The 27,339-nt window shown below is 38.9% G+C and overlaps 1 protein-coding gene across 4 annotated transcripts in view; it reads right to left on the bottom strand.

The window, feature by feature from the left end:
- The window catches only part of nfatc1 (nuclear factor of activated T cells 1), a 281,481-nt gene that overhangs the window by 86,132 nt on the left and 168,010 nt on the right, over window positions 1–27,339 (bottom strand). For 3 of the 4 annotated variants that reach the window (XM_060824249.1, XM_060824248.1, XM_060824246.1), the window contains one exon: window positions 24,658–25,350. The exons of the other annotated variant lie outside the window; for it this stretch is intronic. In XM_060824249.1, the coding sequence (XP_060680232.1) occupies window positions 24,658–25,350 (693 nt within the window). The remainder of the gene's footprint in view (window positions 1–24,657; window positions 25,351–27,339) is intronic. 4 annotated transcript variants of the gene reach the window in all.

Here is a 27,339-nt window from a genome sequence, read left to right as displayed (position 1 = left end):
GTCACATTCAAGGCCAACTCTCCATTAATACACGTTAGGTTTCAGCATTTATTCTTTTATTGCCTGCAAAGCAACTTGTAAAAGTGAGAACATCTCTGAGCCACTTTTGATTGTTAGCACCAACACTGTGACAAGCACGTCAGGCTTGGTGCGGGCATCTATAGTTGATAAATGCTGACCAGGTATGCCCTGGGGAACTTCACTCTAATAACAGCCGTATGCAAAATTATAAACAAATCAAATATTCAATGAACATCATTTTCCTAAACTTGTATTTTATGAAGCTGCTTGTGCACTCTAGAATTTTTGGCTGTCCAAGAGAGATGCTAAGAAGCTCAATATTTCTCAGCTGATGTGTGGGCTCACAAGTGCACCCTAAAGATTCCATGTCAGAACAGTTGCTTCCCAGCCCACCTGAATACAATAGAATGAACCACAACATGATCTCTTTGAAAATCCTGTGTCAAGGTTTAATCACTTCGCAGACCAGATTAAATAAAAACAGACCCACATTTAAGATTATTTTGCACCTAAAGATGAAAATGCTATAACTCACACTTTTATTTTTGAAATCACAATTAACCAGTAGTTCAACATTCTCTTCTGAAATGCACTGGCTAATTAGACCTCCAATTAGTCATCACTCATAATTTACAACTAAAATGTTAACAGCTCAGCAGGTTTTATCCCAGCATGTAAAGTTTCTTCCAGTCATTTCAAACGCAAAAGGCTGGAAGCTGGGCAGAATTCCAGATTAGTAAAAGTTTCCATGAGGAAAGCCTTTTGTTTTCCTAAGGGGAAGGAAACTTCAGCTGGCTAGACTGGTGGGGAGACTGATCTCTGTATGCAGTGGCATACCTGCACATTACCTATTATACATCTCACATCTGGACGACTGAGTAAAGTTTACTATACCAAAAATAAAGTCAGGATTTTTGGAAGTCAAAAACTGCAGTGTCAGCAGAAATATTACACATTCTCGAATATGATCATTTGCTTCACTTTTACTTATTTTAAGACTATTTTTTAACAGAGAAGATGGAATTGATTCGGTATAAATTGAACAGGAGGGATCCAAGTGCAATTAAATAATGTTGATATAGAGAAGTGAACTGCAGCAAATGCATTTATCCAGGCATTAAAAATTAAGTTACTTGTTTGAAATACATAATCAAATGTCCTAGTAATATATACTGTACGTTTTGGCAATACCAATAGATAAAGTTGGTATTTCAAGTTATCAATTCACGGACTACAAAATACCAGAATGCTGGTGCATGTCATTCCGTTGAACTTAAGTTTAGGGGAACATTAAATATATTATTTCAAGCTGGCGATCACCTAATTTCCATCTGGAAGATGACACATTTAAATCACAGAGCTGTGCCTTTATCCTGTTTGATTTGGTTGGCAAAACATCAAGCACTCTTCGGATTTTTGGATTGCTTTTTTAATTCATTTGTGGGATGTTTATGCACTGGTTAGCTAACAGTTATTGCCTGAGCCTTGAGACAGTGGTGGTGAGCTACCTTCTTGAATCGCTGCAGTCCATGAGCTGTAGGTAGACCCATAATGCCGATAGGGAGGGAATTCCAAGATTCTGACCCAGCAATAGTGAAGGAATATCAAGAAATTTCCAACTCAAGATTAGAGTGGTGCTGGAATAGCACAGCAAGTCAGGCAGCATCTGAGGAACAGGAAAATCGACGTTTCAGGCAAAAGTCCTTCATCAGGAATGAGGAAGGTGGTGAGAAAGACAGGATGGTGACTGGGTTGGAGAGGAACTTGCAGGTGGTGGTGTTCCAATTTATCTGCTGCACTTGTTCTTCAAGTTGGAAGTGGTCATGGGTTTGGAAGGTGTGATCTGAGGATCTTTGGTCAATATAGGAATGCAGACACTAAAGCATTGAAAAACTGTGAAACTTTTTCAGCAAAGAATTTATTTAAAGTTTGATAACAGACTTTGGGATTGCATAAAACTGCTAAATAATGGACACACACTTCTGAGATTGACTGCCTGCAAGTGTAAATTGCTTCCTGTAATCCTTTACATATTGTCACATTTTTACTGTCACACGTTGTGTTACGAATTTCTGACATGTTTAAAACCTTAATTATTTATGAGATGATCTGTTATATTGCGTTTGATATGTGGAATATTCAGGTGAAGGTTGGTTAGAAAGATAGAGATGATCACACAAGAGTGGTCAGTCAAAAGCCTCTTCTTAGTCAATTATGAATGTTGTGCTTGCATTATAAATGCTCATGCCTAGATTTATAATAGTTATGTGCTACCAGAGAAGCAAGATTGCACTAGAACTGTATGAACCATTGTGACAGTATTCTGGACCCATATTATGGTGGGATGTGATTGGACTAGAGATGGTACAGAGGACATTTGTGACAAAGTTGACAGGGAAGGAGAATTTTAGCTAATGAAGAAAGATTAGATAGACAAGAGTTTTTGTTTCAAAACAGAGGCTGATGGGAAATCATCTTGTAGGATGAATTGCAAGAACCAAAAGGTTTTGAATTAAAGTAATTGTCAGAAGGATTTACAGGGAAGTTTAGAATTAGATTAGATTCCCCACAACGTGCAAACAGGTCCTTAGGTCCAACAAGTCTACACCGCCCCTCCTTAGAGTAACCCACCCAGACCCATTTACCTCTAACTAATGCACCTAACACTATGGGCAATTAAGCATGGCCAATTCACCTGACCTGCACATCTTTTGGACTATGGGAGGAAACCCATACAAACTCCAGTCACTCGAGGCTAGTATCGAACCTGAGTCCCTGGCGCTATGAGGCAGCAGTGCTAAAGTTGCGGAGATTTTTCTATCTAGACTGTGATGGGGTATCGATCTTAATGCGTTAAATGCTGGTACATGTAGAAACCTCATCACATTTAAAACTACCGAAGATGTGTTGGAGGTGCTCCAACCTATGGCGCAAGAGCTGAAAAATGGCATTTGACTGGATATTTCTTCCACAGTCACTACAGTTATGATGCATCCAATGGCATCCTTCTGTGTTATAACGTTTTGATATTTCTATAAAAATACTCCCTCACTACCACCCGTCCAACCCCTCCAATTGTGACATTTGAGCACTTTCAACTTCTGTTTGTAACCACAATTCAGTACATTTAGACAGATAGTTTCCATTCTAAATGTAGACACAGGAATTGTGTACACTGACATTGGAATTTTAATTTATTGTGCACAGATTATTGATATTTTCCAATGAACCTGTTCAGAAATGTTCTTACAAACCTCTGGTGCAAATGGGACTTGAGCCCAGGCCTCCTGGCTCAGAGGTAGGGACAATTCCATTACAGCATGAGAGCCCATAAGTAAACAGATTTTAGATATTTTCCTCATCACCTTGTTCCAGTGTGTTATGACACACCTCTAAGACAGCTGGGACTTGAACATAGGCCTCCTGGCTCAGAGATAGGAACATTATCACCCTAGCACATGAGCTTCCACTAAATAGATTATACTTAATCTTCACTGATTTCTTTTAGAAGTAACATGACAGTAAGCATTGCTGTTATCGCCACAGCCATTTGTTTATGATAATAAATGCAAAGCCAATGTGCCAAATAATATAAGACATTCTTCAGTTGAGAGTGGGAGCATTTATACGAGGTCTGCATCATAAATGGTTCAGGCCACTCTGAAGACTTTTCTCTGTCTGGGAGAATGTCAAAAATTGTTTTCTGCTAACCCCATCTATATGATTTAATTTATTGTAGCCATGTATACCTGAGTACAGTGAAAAGCTTTATTTGCAAGCAGTACAGGCAGATCATAGTAAGCAAGGACATACAGATAATGGGGTGGTTAGACAGAGTGAGGTGTACTAGTTACACTGCACCGGAGTTGTATGAAGCAAGGTCAACATTATTTACCTGCACTTCCTCAATCCTCTCAAATCTATCTTTTCATTGAAGTAGATTTTCATACTTTTTACAACTTTGTTCTACATCCCCCAACTAACACTCCCAAATTGCCATATTCACTCCCCACTGGTTTCCAGATGGCAGATATATCTTTCCAGAGTCTGATGTCCTCACAGAACATTTCCCAAACACCTCACAAGGTATCTTTACCGTATGTCTCATTGAAAAATTCTCTTCTCAGCACTGTCTTTTACTGTATCACACCTGGTGCTCCCAAACAAACTTCCCACCATTCTCAGACACAGGGATTCCCCTCCCTATACTTCAATACTCTGCCATTCCCTTTACATACTTCAAACATCACATTGCATTGGCCCCAATAACATAATACTCATTACAGAATGTGAAATGGATCCTGCTGGTTGCTGCAAACACAGGAAAGAGCTTCAGAAATTGAATTGCAGATTTGCCATGATCTAAAACATATCTCAGTGCCTGTCTCTGGCTCAAGTGATTAAATCTACATTTAAACCTATGTCTGCAAAAGAAGCTCTACCAAACAATGCTGGTATCCAAGAGAGGATGTTGCAGGTAGGAGAGACAGGGCATGAGGTTTATTCATTTGGTTCTTGGTGAAGATATGTTGATTGTGCTGTACACTAATTGCTGCTGAGAAACTTCAGGAAACTCTTGTATTTCTCTTGCTGGGTATTAAAAAGAATTTGAAAGCTATCCTTGTTCAGTCCAGCATCGGGCCAGCTCTGGCACACAGGAGCCACAGGGGTTGGGCAGACAAGATTATTGCCCTAATAGGAAATAACTGCCTTTACCTTTTTAGGCTGAAATTTGCCATCTCGCAGCTTGCATGCTTGTATCAGCTGCAGATTGACAGAATCACATTTCTCACACTTTGGGAGCTACATTATCAGTCCCCAAAGCACAGGTAATTGGAAGCCACTGATATTTCTCTTATTCCACATTAATCTGGCTTCTCCAAATTGCTGCTTTTGTTCTTGCAAGCAATAGGCCAGTGATAACAAATGCACCATACTCCCTGGCTGACTGCAGAGCCCTACAACAAAAGATTATTTTCACTTGCAGTTTATAAAATAGGCAATTATGTTCCATAACTCTATAGTTGAAGTGGTAAAAGAACAAATGGCACGTATTTAGTGCCTTTCAAAACCTCAGAGCATCTAAATGCATTTTACAGCAATAAAGATGTAGTCACTTTTTGATACAGGTAATGCAGTAACAAATTTACACATAGCAAGCTTCCAAAATCAGTAATATAATGAGAGATAAGCTTTTCTACAGTGTTGTTGGTTGAGGGATAAATATTGGTCAAGGCACCAGGGAGAATTTCTCTGCTCTTCTTCAACATGGTTTAACCTTTTCAGCCACATAAGTGGGAGATTTTTAACAACTGATCCAAAACCATCAGGCAATAATGTGCAATGAGAATATGTTAAAATTTATACACAGTGGTAGTATCACTGTCTCTGGGATAATGATCGTTCTACAAATTTGACTGGCCTGCCATTTCTATTAAGTCTTATAAGTAAGTTTATAGATTTACACTGAGTAACACATGCACCTCATATAGTTACAAACTACATTTTAGACCTGCAGTTAGTGTTCATTGCCAAAAATGACTCAATTTATCTCCTGTTATCAATTAGGTTTACAAAAAAATGAACAGCTAGAAGCTATGATTTGCAATATTAACACACATTTGGTACAATTCTTTATCATACCTTGATCTCCTGCATTGATTCAAGAAATTCAGCTCTGAATGTTTAAAAATAAAGCTGCATTTTGCATCTTATGATCTGTTTATGCGAACCAAAACAGGCTTTTGATTAAGTACCCTCAGTGGATTTGTAAAAAACTTATCTGAAGAGGGTTAAATGAAGAAGATTCATGTTTCATTTGAATAGATTTGACCCAGACACAAATTTTAATTTTAATAGCAATTAGGAATTGCTGCATATGGTGCAAGTGTACGTAAGAGCTGTTTGTGAGGACTACTACCCTTGATCTCCTGCCAAGCTTCACACCATTGGCAAGAGTGTGCACCTTAACTTTCCAACTCTTATTTATGACTCCAAGCAATTGATTGTGCAAACCAACAGCCATTTTCTGGAATGTTGACTTGGCAGTTACCTAAAACATGGTGAGAGCCTCATCAGCTTTGGCTACTATGGTGTGAGATCATCACCCTTTCTATTGTGCATAAAGACTGGCAGCAGTCGATGAGATGGTAGTTCCTAACAAGTTGGAATATAAGAAGATGGAGAGTAGCAAGGCATGTGACATACCCAAGGGTACTGTCATGAAACTTAATAGACAAGCAGCCAGTTATCTACGAACAATCTGTGACCTCATACAGTATATAAGGTCAGTTATGGAAAGTCAGAGATGGAAGTAGGAGATGCAGAAGCAGTTGACCTCTCTGCAACCAATGCCATTGTAAATAATGACCCAGGTATAGCTGGAATAATACATGACACAAAGTGGTTACAGACGACCTATAGTGGATGTGAGAGGGTGGCACTGAACATGCATTACACACCATGTTGGCAGATCTCCTGATAGGACTAGCTACAACTGCAGCAGCAGCAGCAGCAGTACACGGTGTTGCACTGGAATTGTCAACAGGGTGAAGATGTGTCCAAGGGATCAGACTGCAACCATTAATTGCTCCCAATGCAAAATGATTCCCAAATTCTTCATTGTAATATGGTGTAAGTAACTCATGACATAATTTGAAACATATTCAAAATCTTTATAGATTCCCAGCTATAAAATTACTATAGAACTTTACGATAATGGCCAAAGTCAGCTGTGTAATGCATGAATGCTCCGGGGTCTTAGAAAATGCTTTATTTAATATTGGAAGCATTTCTCATATTAATTTACAAGATCTGAAAACTAATGGAGCTAAACCAGGTACTAAACTAGATCCTTCTACAACCAATGTCCGTCTACAAGGATTAATTATTTTTTGAGGTAGTCACCTTACACTGCAATAGTCCGTCTTAATAACATGACAAAAGATATCACTGTCTATTCAAAAATACAAAATAATCAGTGACTCCATTTTTATAACTCACAAATGATTAAATATAGTGAAGTGACAACATCTGAATTGCTCTACTAGACATTAAATTTAGACCAGCTGTTTTTCATTTTGAGGAATATTTTTATTAGATTTTAACTGTGGGTTCAATTTTCAAAAATGTCTCTGTAGTTTGAGTTTGCATTGCATCTTTCCTGACGTTTTTATATCGTTGACTGCATTCACCACCACGCTGATTTATACTTATGTGCCACAATCATATAGGAATGGGCTGATTATTATGCAAATCGTCAGCAATGTACTGTTTACTTGATTGAGTCTTGAAGTCAGATTGTTGTGGACCCAAGTTCCATTCTACGAACCTCGAACATAAATTCAAGGCACATACCCTTGGAGCAGTACTGATGGAGCGCTGCGCTGCCATAGACTGTGTTTTTTGGATGAGACATTAAATCTAGACCTATCTGTCTTCTCAGATGGGCATTAAAAATCCCATGACACTATTCAAAGAAAAGTAGGTAAGCTTTCTCCTCTGTGCTGAACAATATTTGCCCCTCAAGCGTGACCTGGTCATTTATCCCCTGGGATCTTGCTTGTCACATGACCTACTTTACAATGTACTTCAAAAGACACCCAAAAACTTGGAAGGCACTACTGAATCATAAACTGTTTCTTTCATCACTTACTACTTAGCTTGGAGGTTAGAAAATAATGCACAAATTTGTAGAGAATACATCAAAATATTGAATTGGTAACAGTAATTATAGAAATCTTCCATTTATTTGTGCGACCATGCTCAGTACTGGAAAAGGAACTCTTCACCTATGGGCTACCTGGAGTTGGAATAAATCTGGTTAAGATGAAAGTTCAAAATCCTGACATAAATCAAGCTCAGCATCAGCAGACTGCCAACAAAGAGTGAATCTTCTTCTCTTGTTTGTAAGCTGAGTGGTAATAAATGCTCATCAATGGCCTTTGTTTCACACAGAAACCTGTCAAAACTCAAGGAGGGAGGAAAATGTAAACATCAGCCTGAGCTACAATAGCCCTTTTTACCCAGGTTTGCATGTTGATGCAAAGGAACAGAGCATTTGGCCCTATCAATCCATGTCTAGGACTAAGCTTCACTTGAGCCTCTTCCTATCTAACTACAACATCTAACCCTTTTACTCCATTTTTAGTCTACCATTGTCCAGTTTCTAAGTAGTTATGTTCATACCAACAAAACCATTCATAAATTTAAATATGCAGCCCAGGAAAGTACATGGTAGTAGTCTGGTAGAAAGAATAGGCAAATTATGTATTACTTGAAGATGCATGTAAAGGTACGTAGATGACAATGTCCCCTCTCTCTCTTAACTCCTTGAATGATTTAATATTGTTTACAAAGTAAGATTGTCCTTGCTCTCTGTTATCTTGGATATTGCTGGAGGTGTTGCATGCACTTAGTGAGGAGGTGGTGCACCAGTAGCTGGGTTCACCATGTAAAGAGTTGATGATTATTTTTCCCTTCCTGCTCCAATTTCTGCAGAAGATGGAGGACAGCATTGATGGTATGGATAGAAGGCAGGGGAGAGCAATGGATACAGTCTACAAGGGAAGGGAGATGACTGAATTATCATCAATTGATGTGCTAATAGGAGATAGGTGTTAAAATGTAGTTTGCTACTACACGACGAGAATGTGTTGCTCAGTGTAAATCTATATACTTACTTATAAGACTTAATAGAAATGGCAGGCCAGTCAAAGTTACAGAATAATTATTCTCCAAGAGACAGTGATATTGCCACTGTGTATAAATTTGTAAACATCCTCATTGCACAGATTCACATTATTGCCTGATGGTTTGTGCGCAAGTTGACAGTCATTTTTGAACATTTTCAATATTTTCAAAACAGTTAATTAGTTGTAAAACAATTCGGAACATCTTGTGGCAAAGGTGCCATATAAATGTAAGTCTTTCCTTCCTTTTACTTATGAGAAACCACATTCTGAGAACACATCTACTGATTGTGGAATCAGGTATTTGAGGGATAAGATTATCAGGAAATCTCTACTTCAGTAGGAAATGAAACAAAAAAGAACAAATTTTTCTTCTTTCAAAGAAGTATTTATATGGTAATTACAGTTATCACCTTTTGAAAAAAAATGAAGCTTTTTTAACAAAATAATAGGTCTGAAGTATTTAATCTTGTTTAATAATTTGCAGCAAATTTTAATACAATTTATATTTTAGGGTGACATTTCTGTTATCTTGTGCATTATGGTCTGTTGCACAGCAGCAAGGGATTTGATGTGTGATCCTGAAGGTTTTGGGAGTTCAGTTGAGATCTTTCACACAAACATTAGGGCGGCACGGTGGCACAGTGGTTAGCACTGCTGCCTCACAGCGCCTGTAGACCCGGGTTCAATTCCCGACTCAGGCGACTGACTGTGTGGAGTTTGCACGTTCTCCCCGTGTCTGCGTGGGTTTCCTCCGGGTTCTCCGGTTTCCTCCCACAGTCACAAAGATGTGCGGGTCAGGTGAATTGGCCAAGCTAAATTGCCCGTAGTGTTAGGTATGGGTGGGTTGCGCTTCGGCGGGTCGGTGTGGACTTGTTGGGCCGAAGGGCCTGTTTCCACACTGTAAGTCTAATCTAATCTAATCTATCCTAAACTGTGTCCAAGGGACATTTGGGATCAGCTGTTTAAAGCTGTCCCAGCAAAGGCAGTATACAATGGAGGGCATTCCAGGAGTCCACAGATCATACATGACAAAAATTCAGCAACTGAGTAAATCTGACAATATTTTAATGATCAATTATTTATTGTTTTATTACTTGAAGTAATATTGTTTACAGTATTAAATACTCATCAATTTGTGAAAATGTGAAATGTCTATAAGTTAAGGCAGCTTGTCACTACAGTCAACTTAATGAATGATACTGTATATATAAAAGTGATGAATAATGAGGATTGCACTTTAAAATGTCGTTCTGTGAATATTCATTTGATTTGTAGTAAATTGATAGTATTACTCCTGCAATAGATAAATTAAAACAACGAATGACTTCTTGCAACTGTTGGGCCTCCTGCCTCCAAATTGAAATTATAATTCCTTTTTAAAAATGTTTTGTTTTCAAACTAAACACCACAGGAAGAAATACTCTTAAGAAAGATGTAGCAAAGTTACAAGCAAAATGCTTCAAACCAACAACGTATATTAACCCTAACCTCAGAAAGTAGTAAGGGTATGGAATACTTTGCCTGCAAAGGTAGTAGATTCACCAACTTTAAGTATATTTAAGTCATCATTGGACAAGCATATGGACGTACATGGAATAGTATAGGTTAGATGGGCTTCAAATTGGTATGACAGGTCGGCGCAACATCAAGGATCGAACGGCCTGTACTGCGCTGTAATGTTCTAAAACAAACCTACTACACTATTGGCATGTTTGCATTTCCATATCACTCATACTGGGTTTTCTTTGAGAGATTATCATTTATTTTGCCTTATATTTGGAATTAATCAATATTGATTTGAACTAGTGACACCAAAAGCACCACAGCAACCAAAATTTGAGATTAACTTTACTGATCCTTGTCAGAAAGCTAGATAGAGTACTCTGTGATTGCTAAATTCCTCAGTGTTCACTCTGGGAAGATAATATAAATGAACAAGTATATTCAACATGGCGACAAAGAATCATAGAGATGTACAACTTGTCCATGCCAACTAGAAACCTAACCTGATCTCCTCCCATTTGCTAGCACTTGGCCCATATCCCTCTAAACCCTTGCTATTCATATACCCATGCAGGTGCCTTTTAAATTTTGTAATTGTACCAGCCTCCACCACTTCCTCTGGCAGCTCATTCTTTACACGCACCACCCTCTGCATGAAAAAGTTGTCCCTTAGGTCCCTTTTATATCTTTACCATCTCACCCTAAACCTATGCTCTCTTGTTCTAGACTCCCCCAGGGAAAAGACCTTGTTATTTTACTCTATCCATGCCCCCTCCATGATATTGTAAACCTTTATAAGGTCACCCCTCAGCCTCCGACACTCCAGGGAAAACAGCTGCAGCCTATTCAGCCTCTCCCGTAGCTCAAATCCTCCAAGCCTGGCAACATCCTTGTAAATCTTTTCTGAATCCTTTCGAGGGTCATCTGCTAAACTACCAACCAGAATTCTACCCTAACTGGAATTTCAGACAATGCAATACTGTTTTAAAAGCTTGTTACTTGTAGTGTCATGTAATTCATTCTTTGATTCTAAAAATCCAATAAATTGTAAATCTGTAAAGAGTTCCGAGGCTTCGCAGTGAAATTATTAAATGATTGGATCAGTCTTGGTAACTGTGCCCGACAAAAGTTGTACTGCCCCAAGCAACGGTCAGTGAAACAGGTTTTTTCCAAGGATAGTCTGAAGGTCATGGTGCCAGTCTGGTCTTCAGTTGTGGTGGTTTTTCTTATGATGCTCTTGGGTCCTCGGTTGCCCAGTTACTTCCTCTCAATTTCTCAGCGACAAAGTGGCACCTTGCCTGTGTCAGTATTTTTGATGAACAGGTACTACTGAGCATCCTGGTTAACAAAGATTTTACACTAGATGCATTCATTATTGTTATATGATTATACATCTAATCAGCGAATTAATGCACTGACAACATTTGGTACAGATTTCACTGAGAGATCAGTGGAATGGATATTTTCAACATCATGAAATAAAGATGCATTTCTCAGCAAACCATCCCACAGTGCTGCAGCCAAAGAAAATGGATGATTTTTCTGCAAGGGAGAGAGTAAGATGCTTTATTGAAAGATTTGTCAGAGATTTTGAGAACAAAGAACAAATCAAACAGCGCACAGGAACAGGCCCTTTGGCCCTCCAAGCCTGCGTTGACCCATTTTGCCCTTTAATGCTAAAACTGTCTTCACTTACAGGATCTGGATTCCTATATTCACTTCCTATTCATGAATTCGTCCAGGTGCTTCTTGAAAGAATGATTTCATAAAGAAAAGTGATGGATGTGTTTGTGAAGGTCATTCCAGGAAGTTAGGTCTGAGTGGCTGATAGTTCTGTCACCAGTAATGCAGCAAAGAAAGGGGAAAAACAGAAAGACTAGACTCTGAGGAATTGAAACAATGTGAATATGAATGTAGCATTGGAGAAGATTGCAGGGTTTAGCCTAAGGAGAGACCATGTAATGACTTTTACACAGACAGGAAAGTTAGTTTGAGTGAACTTGGAAGAGAAATGCAAACTTAGGTCAGGAGGTCATGGATGATGGATGAGCAGGACTTAGTGTAGGTCTTGATTAGATTAGATTCCCTACAGTGTGGAAACAGGCTTTTCGGCCCAACCAGTCCACACTGACCCTCCAAAAAGCAACTCACTCAGACCCATTTCCCTCTGACTAACACTACAGGCAATTTTAGCATGGCCAATTCACCTGACCTGCACATCTTTGGACTGTGGGAGGAAACCCACGCAGATACGGGGAGAACGTGCAAACTCCACACAGACAGTCGCCCAAGTCTGGAATCGAACCTGAGACCCTGGCTGTGAGGCAGCAATGCTAACCACTGAGCCTGTGGTAAAAGTTTTGGATCTGTTGGTGTTAGGTAAGGTGGAGACCTAGAGACTGACAAGGAGAACATTGAAGAAATTAAGTCTGCTGGCCAGGACAGCATGTAAAAAGGCTTTCAATGGCCAAGTAAGGATCTGATTACTGTTCTTCATTCAAAATAGTTTTATTTATAATTAAATGTAATATTTAGAATTAAGAAAAATACCCTACTGACTGAATAATGTTATTTTTATTTCAGTCTTGTAAAGACCTGAAACCTGGGATTATTCAATATGCTGTGCTGTGGAAATCCTGTGCCACATAGCATAATGATTGTAATTTAGCTTAAAAACTCACAAAATTTATACCACGAGAGAGGTTATTTGTCCGATCATCTCTGTGCTGACTGCAAAAGAATTGTTCACCTAATCCCACTGCACTATAGCTCTTCATGTGCATGCCCAAATATTAAATGAATTACGTGTTTACCCCTCTTCCATTTTTTCAGGCAGTGACTTCCACCATCTCAACATTCGAAGAAATTCTGCTGCCAATTACTTTCAATTTATTTCCCTGGTTATTGATCTCGCTACTAAGGAGAATAAGTTCTTCCCATTCACTCTGGTTATTGACTCCTCTACAAGGGTACTCAAGTTCTTTCCAGCCACTTTATTTAAGTCTTTATACTGTCATATGTCTCAATCAAATCTCCCCTCAGTTATCTCTGATCTAACAGCCCCAGCCTATCAACTTTTTCTCAAAAGGTAAATTTCTCTAAACCTGGCAAATTTGTATCCTGTTTATTTAATTAAATCAATTAATGGAAAATTACATAAGTAAATTACAGGTAATGCCCTTTTCTGAATCATATTACATAATTCCAGCTTGCATACAAGAGTGCATGCAATTCTTTTTACAACCATCATTGTAAACCTGTTTTTCTGTAATCCTATTCAACACTATAAAGGCATACTCAGTCATGATTTGAGATGGTTTACTAATCCAGGATGGATACATTTAAAATGCATTTTAGATTCATAAAAATCTATAATAATTTTCATTAGCATACTCTAAGGGAGGTCATGTATCACATTATGGATAAAATTGACTGCACTTCTGGGACATATAATGCTAAGCGTTAAATCATGAAACAATGAGATCATATAATCACATTTCTTTTTCTCTCAGAATGTATAGATTAGTTAAAAGTAATTTTTTTTCTCAAAAGAGGTACTATCTTGACATCTACAAATCTGTGTTGAAAATGACTAAGAATCTCTCATGTGCATTGCTGTTTAGAAAATCAAAATAGCTTTTTCTTGCTTCAGTAAGTTGATCAGGTTCACAATCTCCAGCTAGGTTGTTCTTCAGCAGATATTCAGTTTATAACTTTTAAAGATATGAATTATTGGCAGATTTTTTACTTTACTTTGCACTGCATAGCTTAAGGACAAAACTAATGCTGACCTCACTGATCATCCAGATGAACTGATACCCTTTCAAGAGGTAATTCGATGGTAATTTAAATTGCAGCAATTTCTGGCACTGATATTGCAATTGTGGTCAGTTTGGAGTCATAGAGTTATTGAAAGAGACCCTTTAGCTCATCATGTCTATGTGTTCTAACAAACACTAAACTACACTGATCTCGCTTACATGCCCTTGATCCATAGCCTAGTATACCTCAGCATTTTATCCAGATGTTTCTTAAATGTTGCAAGAGTACTTGTGTCCACCACTCTTTTAGGCTGCACCTCCCATATATCTACCACCTCCCAGATAAAAACATTTCTCAGATTGCCTCTAAACGATTTACTCCTCATTTTAAATTTACGCTCTCTGGTTTCAGACATGTCCGCCATGGGGAAAAGGTTCTCACGATTTACCCTGTCTTTGCCTCTCATAACTTTGTATACCTCAATCACATTCTCCCTCAGCCCCCTCTGCTCCAAGGAAAACAAACCCAGCCTATCCAGCCTCTCTTCATAACTAGGACTTATCATTCCAGGCAACATCTGAGGGAATCTTCACTGCATCCTCTCCAGTGAAATCATGTTATTCTGGCAGCATGGTGACCAGAACTGCACACAGTATTTCACTTGTGACCTAATGAACATTTTATGAACATAAACATGCTAGCATGGGAATAATTGGGTTGAATAACATAGATATGTCAAAGGAGGGGAAAAACAAGGAAAAGAAGACTATGTTGAAGTGCCAGGTTTTTATGGCTACCATAAGAACCCCCTCAGCTGCTAGGCAGGGTGTCCACCGTGAGATCTCTCTTGAAGTGGAAGGCCTGCCATTAGCTTCACCTGCTTGGCAAACGGTCTTCCCGAAAAGAGGAACAACCAATCTCTCACCAGCTCTTCAACCAGCAGACGAGACTCCGAGACTATAACAAGATTATGCCCAGTGTTTACTGCCCATAGCACACTGACATGGAGAAGGTGGTAGTGAGCTGCTTTTTCGGATACAAGTAATTGACTCACTGGGCCATATCACAGTCATTTATGCTGTTACCTGTCTGGAGTCACCAACAGAATTGACCAGCTAAGTATTTAGATTTGCTTCTCTGAAGGACATTAGAGAAACAGTTGTATTTTTATGACAGGTCTATAGTTTCAGTGCCACCTATACTGTTACTAGTTTCTTTCTATTCCAGACTTATTTCATATATTAAATTTTAAATTCCTCCGCTGCCATGGTGGGATTTGAAATGAAGGTCCAGCCTCTGGATTTCCTCATTGAGTAACATAATCAGTCTGCTAATGGGACCCCCACCCCCTGCAAAAAATGCTGTTCTCCTCTCAACAAGAAAGTCTGATTAGAGAACCTTTTGCATTATCTGGACTTTGTATTTGCAGTTGGGACCAAAAATGCATCAAGGTTAGAGAAAAAAACATCAGCATTCAGGTCGGTAGTGTGGATTACTGCAAATATATCATTTTGTAGCATAATACAATGAAGATTTAGGGATTCAGTTTTACTCATGTTCTTAACTCTAATCTTGAGGTGTTTGCAGAGCATGAGATGATGACAGTAGTTGTCAGGGATGCCACTAAGGTCCTGCCAACCAGTTGTCCCATGGAGATATGGAAACATTATCAAAGTAAAATTCCCCTTTGAAAACGTAGGCTACTTAGATATTCCTTAAAACCTACAGCTGACTAAAAAAAATTTGATTGCCAGTCTTAATATTTCCTTATGTGACTTACTGTCAAATTTTGCTTGGTAATTCTCTGGCAAAGTGCCTTGGGATGTTCTATTAATGCAAATGCTGTTGTTGCACTTTGTTTACAAAGTTTTAAAAATATTTTTCCTTTAAAATGTGGCTCAGGTGATGCTGGCTAGGGGAGCTACTGCAGCAAATTCCTCTCCCTACTCAAGGAAGGTAATACAGATGGAAGTTGGACAAGGTTACGATCAGGATGACTCCCACACAGTTTAATGAGTCAGAACAAAAATTCTTCACTGCTATTAATCTCAAGGACTCTGTTGGATCAGAACTTCAAGATTAGATTTTAAACAAAACATTGTAGTGGAGCATAGGCGGGGTTAATCTTAACTACAGGGTTGATATTGTAACTTAAGATAACGGAGCCAAGCCACTGAACTGTAGGCTGGCCACTGCACACAAACTCACTGAATTCTTGTTGCATGGTCAGGACCAATGAGTTTCCCCTAAAAGAAGTCAGCTAGAAATACCAGTAAAACCATAAAATCCAACACAAAACTATCCATCAAACTCAACTTGGCTTTGAATTTTAAAAATTACAATATTACTGAAAAACTGTGTGTTACACTGTTGTCCATATTCTCATTAGTGAAAACTAAAGAAATTGCCTTTCAAATTTTGTAAGTAAAATTGTCTTATTGTTGCATCTGAAATTGAGCTGATTCACTGATCCTACGCTGGTAGTACCTGAGCTAAATTAAAGGGAATGCTGGTTTAAAAATATTTAAGAAGTACGTGTGCAATTACACGAGATGTCTCAAAGCACTTTACAAATAATGAAGCATTTTTGATGTACAGTTACGGTTGAATCTTAGGAAATGTGACTTAACATCTCATTCTCACTCCAGCATTTTACTGGAGTGTAAAAGTAGATCTTGAGCTCAAGTCTTGGTGTAGGATTTGAATCCACAACCTTCTGGAATGTTCCTTTTGATCCTGCATATGCTTGGCTTGTTCTGACTGCATGACACAGTATAAGACCAGCTCATTAGAATACTAGCATGACAATCCCTCCATTCATAATATGCGTTGGAAACACACAAGGGCCAGGCAGAGAATACTGGGCGCAGCCAAAAGTGTGCCTTTCTTCCTCAAAGTGTTACTGCTTAGGCAAATTTAGGGAACTAACAACACACCTTCATTAGACATAGTTAAAGGAGCTTAAAATTGGGAGCATCTCTATTTCACTGGTACAAGATAGACTTTGTTAGTTGGTGAGAAATGGTGCAGTACTCACAGGGCTTCACGTGCAGCTGTGTAAGATGGAAGGAGTCCTGTACTTGGTTAGGTTACTGAGTATGTGTGGTTTTAGTTGCCTCACAGATTTTGCTGAATGTATTGTCACGCAGAGTCTGCCTTACTGCTGGGATACTTGCTGATTGCTTTGTAAATCACAGGGTTGGCAGGAAGTAGTGGTGAGGGGGTAATGTTGAAGTGGATGATAGTCTTGAAACAAATATTATAGTTATGCTTGATTTTATCTTGACATGATGGGATACTTGGCAGAGCAATTTTTTGAGTAGGTTAGTTTAGCATTTGTAACAATAACAGCCGATGTATGCTCATTATTCATTACAATACAGAGTAAGGAGATAATGGAAACAGAAGGCTAAACAGAGTGGTTGAGTCAACTAGCAGACAAAGGCTTAAGGTTGACTTAACAGGGAATTGCATCAAGTTGAGAATTATAAATATAAACTGCACACTCCATATTATTGAGAAGCTCTTTAGACAATAAACCTCTGGTCAAGTATTCCATCATGCTAGGAAGTTTTTTTGGGTTACTGAGACGCTTGCATAAGATCTTTGCTTCCTTTACTCACAAAATTTAGAGCGGTCCTTTTTCGCCACAACACAGCCATTACATTCAAAAAGAGAACAGAAATTAAATGGAAACTGCATGTTTCTAAGGAAATGAAAACTGAAACTGAGATTGGAAACCAAAATATAAGGGGAAATAGAAATTGTTTGAGGCTCTGTAAGGGGATGTAGAACTGTAAAAGCTCCATTATTAGAAGTTGATGAGTGCAGTAATGTAATTACAGGTAGGTAGAAGACAACAGAGGTTGAGTCCAGAAGCTGAGAACAAATTGCATTGCAGTTGCTTTACTTTTTGAAAATAACACTTTTGGATCTAAACTGGGTGATGACACTTTGCAGACATGAAATTTTTGCTGATGACCACACCCATGAAACTCAGGATAGTTGTGTGCTGTTGTCAGCTATGGAGAAGGCTAGCTCCGCGAATTAGAGCAGCTAGAATTTTTGTGAGAAAACAATTTCAAAGGACTTTGCGACTGTGCTTGATTACCTATTTGCTCTTCACAAACCATCAGGTTCAAGAACAGTTTCTTCGCTGCTGTTATTAGACTTCTGAATGGACCTCTCAAATTTCAAATCTAATGCTGATCTTGTTTTTCGTGCACTTTCTTTGCAGCTGTAACTTTGTATTCCTTGCTCTGTTTAATCACCCTATGATCTTTGTATGTTATGTACTGCACACAAAACAAAACTTTTCACTGTACCTAGGTACATGTGACAATAATATATCAAATCAAATCAAGCCAATTTGTATCATTGGTCTTAATTGTATTTCTATTTAATATGAAATTAATAGTTTTTAATTGACTGCAGATTGCATGTTAACTTATGCTTAACCGATTTAATTTAGGGTTTTAGTATACAGAAGATGGTTGCTTTATTTGACTCTTGTCTACTTATAATTCTTCTGCTTGAATCTGAGAATCCTGGACTAGTGTAGATTTAGAGTAGTTTTGTCAGTGCAGACTTGAAGTATCTTCTGTACTGTATGATTTTATGATTCCTATTGCTTCATTCTTTTAGTCAATAACTAGGATTAGTCAATAACTATGCTCTCTACAGAGACACTAACATCTGTTTGAAATTTATTAATTTCAATGGTCTGCTAATTTGAAACTGTGAGAGCAAGAAACACCTTCTGTGTTTTTTTTTGTTAAGATTGCTTTATTTAAATTATGGAATAATTCAATATTTTTCCTAGAAAATAATTTTCCGATTGAACTAATAGAAGTGGACTGTACTTGAAGTAGAACTCAATATTGGCAAATGCAAAGAGCGGAAAAACTGACAATTGGCTAGTCACCCAGAACTGAGCAATAGTTTTGCTGTGGAAATATAGAATCCCCTTCAAGTGCTGGCTACAGTCAGCAATGTCAAGATATTTTGGTGAACTTAAAATATGGGCAAATATGTCAGCTGGGGAAACTGCTGAGGATAAAATAAGGTTGAAAGAAAATAGACCATTTAGAGGCTGGTAAATGGAATCAAATATACAGATGCCAGGGTTCTAAAGAAGAACATGAGCAAAATAAAGCATGCAGAAATGAAGTATGTTGAAAGAGGTTACAAAATAAAAAATAGATATTGAAACTGAAAGATATATGAAGCACACAGGGATGAAATTATTTCGTGTATACTGCCCACTTATGCAGCAGAGTCACCAATCACATTGGATAGTCCTCATCTCCTCCAGCCTATGAGTTTGGCATGACAGCTTAATTGCAGATAGCGCAGAAGACCCCAGAAAATGGATGTATCATGACTGCTGCTGGGGTATGAGGGACTGAGCTGCAGCATTTTCCATCTGTGGTCGCAAAACAGCTGGAGGTTGAGGGAATAGAATCCCTTTTGTTTGTGGCTCATCTCAGAGTTGACATGCAGGTAGCTGCAAAGTAATGTGCATACTGTTTGTACCAGGGAGAAACTTGTGCAACTCCCTAGGCCACATGCTCACTTCACCTGCTTGACTGTGATACCAGAAATGAAAGATAGTTAGTTTTCCATGTGTTTTTAAAAAATGTTTGTCCTTTCATAGGATGTGACATCACTAGCTAGGTTGCACTTGTTGCCCATCCCTAATTCACTTAGAGAATACGGTGCATCAGTGACGTTCCGCAGGCAGTAGACAGAAAGCTACCAGATGTTGTGAATTTCTTCAGCTCCAGCCTTGCTAGGAGCCAAACACATAAAACCCTTGGCTACAGTCAATTTCTTAGCCAAAGGCAATGCCAGTATTGTCTGCTTGAAGATTGCAGCTGTGGCAGATTTTAGAATGTTTAATTTAAGAGTAGCCATCTCAGACACTGTTCCTCCCTATGGTTCATGTAGTAGAACCATTTCAAGCTGTTTGAGCCTTCAGGACCTTCTCCAAGTCGTGTGTTCCAAGGGGAGTACCCATCACTGCATCCATACCTGAAAGTTGCTACTTTGTACAGAATTCAGGACACCAATTGCCATGACACTCAGCATGGATTTCAGCAATCTTAAAGAACTGTAGAAGACACCAATTATTGCACAATTGTAGCAAAAGCAAGAAGAAATCAATCAACAATTAACTTGAAAGTAGTAGACAATCCATTGAAATGGTTGGCAGGAAGTGGGGGTGACTTCCTTCCTGCTGCTGATTGGCATGTTCCACAATGCGTGATGAAGAGACAGCTTTAGCTGGAGCACCGAGTTCCGAAATGACACCAGTGCATGAAGCATGCATCCAACTGATTTTTACCATGCACACCTTCACCAGTATAGGTTTTTGGAGATGCAGTTTTATACCTACAATGCCACTCACCCGAAAATTGGTGCAACACAGCTGAACTTTGTATGCTAAGATGTAACAGGGAAAGGAATTGCAAATAAAATGTTTAATTAACAAAACTGCATATCATTTGCAGGATCTCCCAGAAGAAAGGAAAAACAAAATGACATAGCCTTGACAGTTATTACGAGTATCAATATTGACTTATAAGAGATATAGGTAAAATGTAAGCCATATCACCCACTGCAAAAGATAATCTGTGATTCAAAGATTGCAAGCGAGCTATTAGTTGACAAATCAGTTGGCATCTATAACCAAGACAAAACTTTTATTGAAAACTTATGCTATATGTATACTAGGGTAGTACTAACAATATTGAAATTCATCACAGGTGATAAAAAGACAGGAACATGGTATAAAGGTAAAACTTTAATGATGGTATTTTTAATACTGAATACTTTTCCTATATACTGAGGTAAGTTGAACAGATAAACAACAATACTTTATAGACACTGTGTAAGTTATCTAAAACTTACACAGTATCTATTGCATCATGAGGAGCAATACCAAATTAATATTAGGACAAGAGACCAAGACTTTGGAAAAATATATGAATTTTAAATAGTACTTTAAAGAATGGCAGGCTTAGAGAGGAAAGACCAGAGTTGAAGGGCTAGACAGCTACAAGCATCAATGCCTTATGTGGGGAGATTAAAAGCAGTTATGTATCACAGGATTCAACTGTAGGACAGCAGAGATCTGAAATGTTGTTTAGATGCAGAGATTGGAATTGAAGTGAATTCAGGGCCATGGACATATTTGAAAACAAGGATGAGAATTTCAAATTTAGCTATAGGGAGAAGTTGAATAGGCTCAGGGTGTTTTCCCTGGAGCATCGGCGGCTGAGAGGTGATCTTATAGAGGCTTACAAAATCATGAGAGGCATGGATAGGCTAAATAGACAATCTTTTTTGCTGAGGTCAGGGAGTCTAGAACTAGAGATCATAGTTGAGACGGCATAGGGTGAGAGGAGAAAGATATAAAAGAGACCTAAGGGACAACTTTTTCACACAGAGGGTGGTACGTATACGGATTGAGCTGCCAGAGGAAGTGGTGGAGGCTGGTACAATTGCAACATTTAAAAGGCATCTGGATGGGTTTATGAATAGGAAGGGTTGGGGGGGAATGAGCCAAGTGCTGGCGGGGGGGAATGGGCCAGGTGCTGGCAGGTGGGACTCGATTGGGTTGGGATATCTGGTCAGCATGGATGAGTTGGACCGAAGGGTCTATTTCCGTGCTGTACATCTCTATGACTCTATAACTGACCCAGAATCAACGCAAGTTAGAAAGCACAAGAATATGATTTATGATAAAAAGCAGGAGGATTTTGGATAAGGTAGAGTTTCTGTCAGGTGAAAGATGGGGTGCTGGTGAGGAGAACAGAGAATAACAGTCAAGTCTGGAGTTAACTGCATTTCAGGAACATTTTCATGCAAGGCAGGGGCAGATGATTTTAAAGAGGTGCAAATCAGCAGTTTTATGTGACAGCATGAATAGGAACAGTGTAATGCCACTTCAGATGGTTGCCAGGGAGGGAATAGCATTGGTCATGAGGGAACAGATTTTGAGGTAGAGACTGAAGACAACATAATTGGAGGAAACTCCTGCTCATAAAGTACTGGATGACAACAGTGGGACAAAAAAAAAGGGACAGCATGATGAAGATTGTGGCAAGGTTGGACAGGGCATCACCTATATATACATAGAATGTGACATGTTTTCAGATGATGCTGTTGGGAGGCAGCATGTAGGTGAGTAAATGTTCATCAGTCAGATGAGCCAGATATTTGGAATGCAAAGCTCCGTAATACACACCAAGTCCAGTAATGGAAAAATGGCAAGCCATTTGTTGAGAGATTAAGTGTACCTCACAGGGACCTGTACAGAAGTAATTTCTAAAAACTGACATTGTTTTGGATGAGGTACAGTCGCCAGACAATGTTGCTAAATTCACTCTAAATTCTGGATTGGTGGTGCTGGAAAAGCACAGCAGTTCAGGCAGCATCCGAGGAGCAGTAAAATCGACGTTTTGGGCAAAAGCCCTTCACCTGTATGATGAATGGCTTTTGCCCGAAACGTCGATTTTACTGCTCCTTGGAAGCTGCCTGTACTTCTGTGCTTTTTCAGCACCACTAATCCAGAATCTGGTTTCCAGCATCTGCAGTCATCGTTTTTATCTAAATTCACTCTAGGCCTCCATCAGCAGGAATAGAACGGCAGTGGTCAGAAACTACTTTGATGACATTTAATGCCAAATTCTCAATCTGCCCACCACCACCTCCACCTCCACAGGGTCCTGGCACTAAGTGGCCTTACAGGTTGGACTCCTACAACAAGATGGTCAAGGGCCCAATGTGCTTTTCAGGTCCAAATTGGCAGAGTGTCCTTTTATGGCCAGGGCGGGGGTGTTGTATATTATTTCAGAAGTAGCATAGCTTGGCTTTCAGAACAGATTTTGAGAGGTGAGGAGGAGCAGCACAAATCCCTGCAAATCATGCCAATCCCTCTCTCCACCCACCCATCCCAGCTCAACTGCCAATACCAATAAGTCTTGGCTCAACTCACATCCTCACTAGTAAGGTGCAAATCAGGTTAAACCACCGAGATATTCCTCTGACTGACATTGCTATCCCATAAACAGAGTGAGCACCATGAGGACAGCCCAGCAATTGGGATAGTTGCAAGAACATTTGGCTAGGTAACAAGCTCTGGAAAGATGAGATCAGGTTCTTGCAATGCTACTCACGCTAATAATATTTGCTATTCAAAATAAATAATTTAAACAATGAAAGTTTTAACTTAATATATGTTGTTATGGGCCTCTGGTCTCGCTTGAATAATCAATATAATTATAAATAAAGAAGCTATTTCATAATCAAAACCTCACCCCGTTTCCCTCCAACAACAAACCCTCGCCACCTTCTCCTGCAGACAATCTAATTTAGGCTTTTATTTTATGGAATAAATAGATTTTCTGCACATTGGTTATAAATGGATGGAAATTTAATCCAATTTTCAAAAGGCAAATTCTGCTTATTACTTATCAAATATGATTTGTCATCCTCCTAATTCCTCTCTGATTGAAATTGGGAGGGAGATTCATCCAAACCTCGGCAATAAATACACAGTATGCTTTTTCTAAAGTAACTGAAGGTTGCATCAATGTCATCAATCAAATGGTCAGCAAAATATCCTGACTGTTGGAACAGCACAACAAATCAGAAATTTAACTCTTCAAAATAACAAAAGAAGCTTTCGATTTCAATAATGACAATATTATTGTTACATGCAACTTCAAGCTATTCCATGAAGTATAAAACCAGATTGTAATACCTTTCTCGACTACAGTATTTTTTTTCCAAATGTAATATTACAGATGTTGGCTTCTTTCCATCTAACTCCAATGCCCTATCAGTATCTCTGAGTATTCAAATACTTAACTACCTAACTCTTTACCATATAAACAATATTACTGTACTATCGTCCAGGACAAATTCCAGTCTGAGGTGCCCACCAATTGTTGTCTTAGGTTTACCAGCCAGCTTCGGATGCTTCCAACTCCAGTGTCATCGGGGTATCATCAAGTCTGTGGAGGAGAGATAACTATCTCCTGCCGTGTGGTGACACCAAGAATGGACCTAGAAAGCATTTTTTTTTACACTTGATATTCCAATAATGTCTCCCATCCATGCACTAACTCATCAGCTCATCATGAAAGGTTCCATGTGATTTAGCAGTCACACAGCAACCAAGGAACATACATGAGGAAAACACATCCAGACGGTTTCAATAAATTGCTACATAGATGTTTCAGAATCTTGTTTGGATCAGTAATATGAAGAACCAGTTTAAGAATGTTACAGATATTACTGTCTTCCAACTGGTTTTCTTCCTATCTCGACTGCTGGTGATGCACACCTTTTACATTTTAATCACTTTCAAAGTGAAAGAGTATGTCAAAATAATCCATTAAACAAAGGAACTGTATAAACTTAATAACAATAATATTTTTCTACTGCCAACCACATAGTCTTGTCTAACATGTCCACCAATTGTCACCTCAAGTTCATCAGTGAACATGATATAACCCCTTCTTCAGTGTACCCGAGCACAGACAAGTTTGTGGAAGAGACCATTACCCCAGGCATTTATTAACTCCTGTAATAAATATAATGAATCAAGACAATTTTCAAATTTATACTGCAATTTGGCATAAAAACATTGCAATAATAACACACTTACCGTCATCAAGATACAACTGATCCAGTTCTTGAGGTTCCTGCTTCACTGTAATTTGCAAGGGAGTCAAATCCTGACTGTTTTCCTGGTGCACTGGCAACATCATTGATTGGCTAGATTGAGATCCATTTCGTGGAGGCTTCGGAGCTTGCTGCTGTTGACCCATGGCTGCTGAGTTAGTGGGGCTGAAGGGCTGCACATAAGCAGCCTCTGGGGAAGCAGACGGGCCTTGTGGAGAAAGATTGTTGGGGTACAGAGTTTGCTGGAAACCACGGGAACAGCTGCTGTTCAGATGCTGATTCATCTGGGGCTGCATCATAACATGTGCTGAGTGAGTGGGTGAACTTGGATGCACAACAACAGATCTATGCACTTCTTGGATAGTGGGCACTGTTGCTCCAGACTGCTGGTGACTGAGCTGAGCACTGGTAGGGCTGCTGACACATTTGGTATAAGAGATGGGTGTAATTTCATGCTGTTTGTGACCTGAAGTAGGGGAAGACGACAACCCAGTGCTTCGCTGCTGACAAGAGGGAAAACTACTTACAAGGCAAGAACCAGGATCCGGTGTCATTTCAGGTGTCATGACCTGTTGGGAGTAGTAAGATTGGGACACTGGGTTCATCCCTTGATTAAGCGATCCGTAGACCAAGGCAGATTCGTAGTCATCGGTGGGTTCTGTTTTTATAACAGGAACTGGGGGAGAGAGAAAAAAAACAAGACGATAGATATTCAAGTGTGTGTGTGGGTCTGTGGCTGGGATACTCTGCAAAATAAACATGATTCTCAATCAGTCTCTGTATGTCAGTAGCCTCAGTCTCCCACCCAATAAAAATGGATGAGTCATGTGTGCAAGAGAGTCACAGCTGTTTCTCATATTGAAAACACTATTTTTTTTGGAATCGCCCTCACCCACAAAAGTACTGTATAAACACATTTTTTACAGGCCTGCACACGATAACCTTTGTTATTTGTATCGAGAACTTTTCAATATGAACATTGAAAGAAAAGTTATAACAAATTCACTAACGGCAACTGGTAAAGATCACTGAATAATTTGTTCAGATTCATTTGTGCATCACTAGTACGACCAAGTTGGAAGTAGTGAATGACAATATTAATTATTATAACTGGAGCCTGAAATCTAATCATTGAGACCTTTCTAATTCTATAATTTTCCTCTTACTTCCCCCCACTATTTTTTTCTCTTTACAGCCATTAGGTCAGCTTACATTCCTTAGTGAGGGCTTGTTGTCAGCAGCATTCACTGATTGGTCAGTGGAGAGATTAGTTACAAATAAAATTTGCATTGGCTTGGAAAGTTGGCTTAGTTCTGATTTAGAACTTGCTATTACAGTCAGATCAGAAGGAGTGCTGATAATGAAAGCAAGATAAATAAAGTTCCCAATAAAGATGGAGACATCAGCTACACAAATATCGCATCTAATGGCAACAATGAACTTAAAGGATGTGCATCAACTTAGGAACTGATATAACAAATCTAGTTTACTCTTCAACTCCATTTTTACTTAAAAGCAACTCTGACACTTTGAAAGGCCCAATTATTGTATATCTTCAGGATTTCCTGAATTTACAGTCAATAAATCTTTGGATTAAGACAGAAATGAAGAATATGGTTTTGCATTTTTAAATGTTTACTGCCTCAACATGGTATCCATTTTATGCATTTATTAAATAATGCCATAGGCTTTACCAATTTTCCCTCCTATCCTCTGTACTGGCATTACCATTTCCCTCAATATTTCCCTCAATCCCTGGCTTATTCTGTTAATAAAGCAGCCCTTGTAAAGTTGCAGCACAATCTGGTTGTCACTACTGCTTGGGTTAGTAGGTGAGATCTGACATTTGCTTCTCCAAAAGTAAAACCCCAAATACCTCTCCTGACAACCTTCAACAACATCAACTTTGCCGAGGCCTTTATAATCAATGGTCACCAATGACCCCAGAACATTGACTGCATCAGCCAAAACAAGGCTATTGTTCATACAGCAGGACAGAGGTGTTTGTAATGCTTATCTCACCTCCTGACTCCATACATCCATTGAACTTTCTGTTGGTGTCAAGATGGGAAACTCAGTACTCAACAAAATGGATACAGCCATAACATTTATGAAGTTCATTACATCCAAGGTGAAGCAGTCCCTTTGATCGGTGCTCTTGTTAAGAAACTTGGAGAGCACCCCGTTCACCTCTGATCCACTGTGGCTAGAGGTAGATATTATCTACAGAATATATTCTAACATTTCACCAAGCTTTCTTTGAACTAATCTCTTCTTTTACTGAGAAGGGCAAATTCAGCAACATCATGCTCAGAATACCACCAGCTCTATGTCCATACCAGTTTAATTTGATCAAATGTTGCTATTCCTCACTAAACAGTGGCTCAAAATCCTACTATTCCCTGCCCATCCTCCACTGGATGATAACTCCTGCCACAAGGTTTGAGAACGAGGACACTACCTTGGTCAATGTTTATCCTTCAAACAATATCATTATAAAATGTTGCACATCGTAGTATATACGTTTGGCCCAACCATTTTTCAGCTCCAGAAATATGCTGTTTGCATACAACTATAAGTCAACCACATGTTTCGGCCGTTTTATGTCATATTCACATTAGTAGTCAGTCTCAACTTTTCACCTCAAAAATGCATGCTTCATGAT

This window comes from Hemiscyllium ocellatum, chromosome 4, assembly GCF_020745735.1.
Source record: "Hemiscyllium ocellatum isolate sHemOce1 chromosome 4, sHemOce1.pat.X.cur, whole genome shotgun sequence".
NCBI lineage: Eukaryota > Metazoa > Chordata > Chondrichthyes > Orectolobiformes > Hemiscylliidae > Hemiscyllium > Hemiscyllium ocellatum.
This window is presented reverse-complemented; position numbering and strand designations above follow the sequence as displayed.